Here is a 7,327-nt window from a genome sequence, read left to right on the forward strand (position 1 = left end):
AATAATAATAATAATAATAATAATAATAATAATAATGATAATGATGATAGTAGCAAAGAAACAGGCAATGTTAAAGTAGAGAGAAAGAAGAGTATTAGAGAAAGATATTCAAATAAAGTTTTAAATTCAAATAATATTGTAAATATATCAACAACAACAACAGCTGATTCATGTGATAGTGTATTATTACCAGACCCATCGATTCCAGAAAATCATTTAGATTTAGTTGGTACAGCCACACCACCTCAAGCATCGCCACCTTTAAAGCCACTCAACTATGATGATGACGATGATGATGACGACGACAATGACGATGAGGAGGAGGATGATGATGACGATGACAATGACGATCAATATAAACATGAAAATAAAATTGTAAATAAAGGTAAGTTTTTTTCTTTGCTAGTATTTCCCCCCTCTTTTTTTTTTTTCTTTTCCGTTTTGTTTCATTCTTTTTTTTTTTTTATATATCATCATTTATTTCCATCATCAAGTTTTTTTTTTGTAAGTTTTTACTGGAATAGTTATTCAAAAAAAAAAGAAACCCAACATAGTTTTTTTATTTATATATCTTAAAGTGGGTTTTATTTTAATATCATTATAAAAATAAACACTTATTTAGTCAAATCTCACTAAATCTATTGTGTTTTATATATTAATGTGTGTGTGTTTGTATTTTATTTGAAAATTTTTTATATATGCCAATATTTAAAAGATAAATAAAATATAGTATGTGTGTTTTTTGTTTTTTTTTTGTGTGTTTAAAAATATAACATTTTAGTTTGATGGGGGTAATTGGGGTAAAAGCTTAATTGTTTTTCAAATTTGCATAATAAATTATTATTATTTATTATAGTATACTATATACCAAATTTATTTATTTATTTGTTTTTTTTTAAATAATTGTTTTTTTTTTTTTTTTATTTTTTTTTTTTTTTTAAATTCAACAAAAAAAAATTTTTTTATCATCATTTTTTTTTTTTTGTTCAAAAAATTATTTGTTTGTTTATTTTATAAAAATTATATTAATAATAAAATGATTTATATTAATCGAAATAAAAATCATTTTAGTAATCAAAATAACTTAAATAAATTTAATAATTATAATAATAATAATAATAATAATGATAATAATACTAACAAAGCTAATAATATTAAAAATAAAATAGAACAAGACGAACTTTCAAAATATCAACAAAGATATGAGTTATCATCAAGCATTAGTAGTAATAAAGAAATTAATATTCTTGATGTTGTAGATTTAATTAAGAAGGAGTCACCACTAAATAAAACCAATGTACCAACCACCACAACCACAACTACCACCAGTGCCACTACAACTGCAGTAACAAGACCAACCCATATAGTTGATGAAAAAAAAGAAGAGGCACATTTATCGGCATCATTACAATCAGATTTATCAACTTCAGAGAGTTCAAACAGTGAACAAAACAGAAATAGTTTCCAAAGACCACTAATGGTAGATATTGGTTTGGAGTGTAAATATAGATTACAGCTTGAGCAAAATCCAAAAGATTTCAAAGCACTTATTAAATGGGGTAGTTTAATATATAAAAATATAAAGCAACAATTGGGTGGTAAACATGTCGATGTCTGTTTATTAGATTGGAATGAAGAGCTCTTACCAATTCCTCAAAATAGTCAATCAAATTCTACCAATACTTCAACATCACCTTTCTCAGATTCATTACAATCATATCTTTTAAAAGAACCTTTATTCGATGTTTGTGGAAAATATCAACATTCTTTGCAATTATCTGGTGGTTCAAATTTATTAAATATACCATTTTCAACTTTATTAAATTTTAACTTGGAAGAACAATATAATTTAATTTTAAATAACCAAAACTGTAATAATAATAATAATAATAATAATAATAATTTATCAACATCCCCATCATCACAACAAAGTTTAAAAAATAGTAATGATGAAAATATTCAAAGTAAAGTTTTAAGATCACTATCACAATTACCAGCACCACCCACACCACCATCAGAAGATCCAAATTCACCATGGAGTGACCCAATTTTATGGATGAAATGGGGTGATTGTTTGTTTTTACTCTGTACTTATTTAGAATTACCAATGTATAAGGCAACTTGTGAAAAATATTTTAAAGTAAGATTTTATAAATATTTAAAATATTTTTTTTAAAATTATTAATAATAATTTTTTTATAGTCAATTCAATTAATCTTTAAACAACAATTGAATAATAATTTTAAAAATTCATATCAATTACCAATTGCATTAAGAAAATGGGGCATAGCTTTAAGTAGATATTCCAGAAGAATGAAAAGTCAATTTTTAATGTCGGAATGGACAAGTGAAGAGAATATTCAAGTTGAGGAACTTTGGAAGGTTTTACATGCTCAATCTATACAATCTCTTTTAATGAGTAATAAATTATCACCATCATTAATTACTCAATATCACCTTGCAGCATCATACCACAGACATTCAATAACATTAAATCAATTTGGTGGTAAAAAAGAAACAATCTATGGTTTAATTACTACTTCTTGTAAAATTTATTATGAAACCTTAATGGAATCACTTCAAGATGATTTACCAATTGTAATTTCAATAGAACAAGCCGAAAATTTAAAGAAAATGCAACAAGATCAATTACAATTACAACAACAACAGTTTTTAATCAATACGGAATTAACCCCTCAACAAAAATCACAACAGCAATACTTTTTCCAAAATGAAATTTTTAATGACTACTTTAAATCCAAAGTTTTAGAGAACTGGGGCAGAGCTTTAGATGTTCAATTAACTATTAAATTGGATGAAGAGGAGACCATTGAAAAAGAAGAGGAGGACCTAAATGCAGTTGATGAATATTTAACCACATTATCAAGATCTATTTATAGGGGAATTAATCCATCACTTGAGGGGGCTGTATCATTATGTTTAAACTCGACTCAAGCAATTCAATACAAAGCTATCAATAGTATTTCTGTATTATGTAGATCAAAAGAAATTACTTTCTTCCCAATTTACAATGAATTAAAGGACCAATTAATTAAAGTAGAATCATTTGTCAGTAAAAGAGATGATGCAGAATCACTTTTATCACAACAAAAAACTTTAAAGAGTATGCCACCAAAACTTCAGGTTTATGTTAGAATGAGTGGTCTCAGTGAAGAAGAAATTATGAAAAATTTTGAAATTGCTTGGAACTCAATTTTCTTCCTTACAAAAGATACAATCCCAAACCAACCAATTCCACCCAATTATTATAGATCCAATAAAAAAAATAAACATAAGCAAAAGTTAAATCAGCAGTTACAGTTATTAAGTGGTGGCGATGATTATGATGAAGATAATAATAATAATAATAATAATAAACAACCATTACTACCATCAGCTCATCGTACATCAAAATTAGATAGAGGATCATTTATAATTACACCATATAATACAAACTCACAACCAAAGTATAATACTTTAAAATTTAGTAGCGGTGGAAATAATTTCTTTAAACCTTCAAATTTAAACATCAGTATGAATAATAATCAAATTTCACCAACTAAAAACTCATCATGGAAAGTAACTTTACCTAGTAAAGCTCCAACAAGAAGAGCAACTATATCATTAGTAAGTTTAAATTTAGAAGATGAAGAATCATTTAATAGTCAAATTAATGATAATGGTAATAATAATAATAGAAATAAAAATAATAATAATAATAATAATAATAATAATAATAGTAATAATAATGATCAAAATAATATTCAATTAAAACCAGTTTCAAAATATATACCAAGTAGTATAGTAAAAACTACAGTTAATCCGCCACCTTTATCAAGATGTGATGAATCAATATTTTCGAGTGGTTCACCATTAGCATTGTTTAAAGATAAAATTAAATTAGGTACAGGTGCATTTGGTAATGTATTTTATGCAGTTAGAAAATCAGATGGTAAACCAGTAGCAATTAAAGTTTTAATGGAAAGAACTAAAAAAGGAAGTCCAATAATCCCAGAACTTTATATTCACAGTGCTTGTAATCACCCAAATATTGTATCATATATTGAAAGTTATTTATGTAAAGGTCATCTCTGGATTATTATGGAGTATTGCGATGGTGGCACAGTAAGAGATCTTTTACAACAAGATTGGAAAAACCATCAATCTAACCAAAGTTCAAATAATTGTGTACCATTAGAAGAAACACTTATCGCTTATATCACTGAAGAGCTTTTAGAGGGTTTGGTATATCTCCGTTCAAAAGGTATTATTCATCGAGATATCAAATCTCGTAATATTCTTTTAACTCGTAAAGGTAAAGTTAAAATTGCCGATTTTGGTTTAGCTACTACTTGCAGTTTAGGTCGTGGAAGAACAAGAATGTGTGGTACCATGGGTAGAATTGCTCCAGAGGTTATCAGAAGGGAACCATATGACACTCAAGCTGATATCTATAGTTTGGGTTGTTTGTTAATTGAAATGGCTGAAGGAACTGTGCCATATGGTAAGGATTCATCATTAAAAGCTTTATTCTATACTGCTATTCATGATTACAAATTACCAAACCCAAAGAAATATACAAAAGAGTTTGTTGATTTCCTTAATCTTTGCTTAAACTCTGATCCATTCCAAAGACCAACACCCGAAATGCTCTTAAATCACTCTTTCCTTTCTGGTGCTGATAGAGGTAAATCAATTTTATTAAATCGTTTCAAGAACCAAGATAACAGAAAAAATTTATTATTAGATAATTTTGTTGCCTTTTAAAAATTTTAAAATCTTAATAAAAAATAATTTAAATTATACAACACATATTCATTTTTTTTTTTTTTTTTAATTTAAATAAATAATAAGTAAAAATTGTTATTTTAATATATTTTCCTTCCTTCACATTACACTTTTAAAATAATTTTTTTAAAAAGATATTTATTAAAAAATATTTTTTAAAAAAAGATTTTTTTTTTTATTAAATTTAATAGAAATAAAATTTTGATTTAACATTATATACCATAAATTTTATTTTTTTTAAAAAAAGATAATATAAAACTTTTCTTTCAACCAATCTATCAAGGATTCTTACAGCAATTTTTATCAATAAAGGTATAGGATAGGTGGGAGGCTTTGGCCAACGGTGAAATACCACTACTTTAAATATGATAGACTAGTCCCTGGCTAGTTTAGGATCCTGTTTTCTTTTAGGTTTAATTTTTTATTTTTTAATGAAATATTTTGATTACTTTTATTGGCTTGGGTGTTGAGGTCGATTCGTAAGGAATAATTGAAATTATTTAATTGGCTTGGGTGTTGTGGTTAATTAGTTGATATATCATTTGAGTTAAAAGACCAATTTAAAACCATAATTATAAAGAAAATACAATAAAAAAATTTTTATGATTTTATAATTAATTTTAAAAGATAATAAAATGATACTACCATTATTTTATTTATTTTATATATATTTTTTTATACTATTAGCCACTCTTTGTAAACAGTGTTTCCAGCTCTACCATGGAGAGGTTAGTATATTAGAGCCGAATGGTTAATTATTTATACATTCAGGCAGTATAAATAATTAAACATATACAAATATATTGAAAAAAGTGACTTGACTTGATTGGGCTGAATGAATGGTTGTAAAAAAATTTAACTTGTACTTAATGCAAATGATGTTTTGAGTTTGAAAGCTAAATTTTTTTAAAACACTTGTTTCTTGTTGGTGCTGGTATCTTCACTTTTTTTCAAAGTATTGTGTAACTTGATAGTTTTTAATGATCCATTATATATTCTTGAATGTTACACAATATTTGATATGTTTTAATGATCTAATAAAATAATTACCTTATACAAATAATGTTGATATTATTGAAAGATCCACTTGAATGTGTATAATCATAATAAATTTTATTAAATAATTATAGTTGAATTATAATAATTAAATGCTAAAAAATCCTTGATATATTTTAATTCTAAATAATCCTCGATATGTTTTGATAATATATATTAACTCTTGATATTTTTTAATGCTGGATAATCCTTGATTATATTTTAATGATAAACAATAGTTGATATATTTATATGCTCAATAATACTTGATATTTTTAATTATCCATAATATTTTTTTTTTTTTTTTAATGATTTGCTTTAATAATCTAAAATAATTATTTTGATCCAATAAAAAGATAGCTTTAATGTTTTAATGCTAAAAAATCCTCGAGATATTTTGATAATATTTTTAATTATTTTTTATTTTTTATACTATTGGCCACTCTTTGTAAAGAGTGTTTCCAGCTCAACCACGGGGAGGTTAGTATATTAGAGCCGATGGTTAATTATGTATCCCACCACGCAGAATACATAATTAACCACCATATTGATAATAGAGTGAAGTGAAGTGTAGTGTGTGAAATGTTTATATATTTGTGGTTAATTATGTATCCCACCACGCAGAATACATAATTAACCACTTACCTGAATGTATATATTTGTGAATTGTTTTTATATATTAGCGGTTAATTATGTACCCCACCACCCAGAATACATAATTAACCACCATATTGATAATAGAATGAAATGAAATGTAATGGGTGAATTAAAAAAACAACAAAGAAATGTAGTGTGTGAGTATATTAGAGCTGAATGGTTAATTGTGTATCCCACCACGCAGAATACATAATTAACCACCACTTACCTGAATGTGTATAATGAAAAAAAATAATTTTATGGCCCAACTCAGTATCTATGTAATCAAAATACCTATAGAGAGTTGATTAAATGGAATGAAAAGAGTGAAAAAATAAAAAAACAAATAAATTTATGAAAAGAGTAAAAAAAAAAACAAAAGAAAAGAGTGAATATAAAAAACAAAAAAATAAATGTAGTGATCCAATCCACTAGTATATTCTTGAATGTGTATAATGAGAATAAATTTTATAATTATTATACAATAAAACTTGATATTATTGAATGTGTATTATGATAATAAATTATGGTATCAAAATAAAAAAAAATTATATAGATGAATTATAACATTTAAATACTAAAAATCTTTGATATATTTTAATGCCTAATAATCCTTGAAATGTTTTGATAATATTTTTAATGATCCATAATATTTGATATATTTTGAATGTAACACAATACTTGATAATTTTTAATGATCCAATAAAATACTTATATTATAATTATTATACAATAAATCTTGATACTATTAAATGATCAAATACAATTGTATATTCTTGAATGTGTATAATGATAATAAATTTTATAAAAAAAAAATAAATTATAGTTGAATTATAATTAAATGCTAAAAAATCATATATAAGTTTTA

The 7,327-nt window shown here is 24.9% G+C and overlaps 2 protein-coding genes across 2 annotated transcripts; both read left to right on the plus strand.

Moving 5' to 3' along the window:
• Positions 1 to 604, plus strand: DICPUDRAFT_85407 (uncharacterized protein; the record flags this gene model as incomplete). Its single annotated transcript, XM_003294920.1, has 2 exons — positions 1 to 385; positions 579 to 604. Coding segments are annotated over 2 exons (411 nt in total), but the record flags the coding sequence as incomplete, so codon positions are not given.
• Positions 605 to 1,036: 432 nt separating this feature from the next.
• DICPUDRAFT_96158 (uncharacterized protein) lies at positions 1,037 to 4,813 on the plus strand (the record flags this gene model as incomplete). Its single annotated transcript, XM_003294921.1, has 6 exons — positions 1,037 to 1,070; positions 1,146 to 1,275; positions 1,330 to 1,931; positions 1,971 to 2,140; positions 2,203 to 2,598; positions 2,632 to 4,813. The coding sequence occupies 6 exons, from the start codon at positions 1,037 to 1,039 to the stop codon at positions 4,765 to 4,767; spliced, it is 3,468 nt and encodes a 1,155-aa protein (XP_003294969.1). The 3' UTR covers positions 4,768 to 4,813.
• Positions 4,814 to 7,327: the final 2,514 nt, after the last annotated feature.

Source organism: Dictyostelium purpureum (genome assembly GCF_000190715.1).
Source record: "Dictyostelium purpureum unplaced genomic scaffold DICPUscaffold_679, whole genome shotgun sequence".
NCBI classification, from domain to species: domain Eukaryota; phylum Evosea; class Eumycetozoa; order Dictyosteliales; family Dictyosteliaceae; genus Dictyostelium; species Dictyostelium purpureum.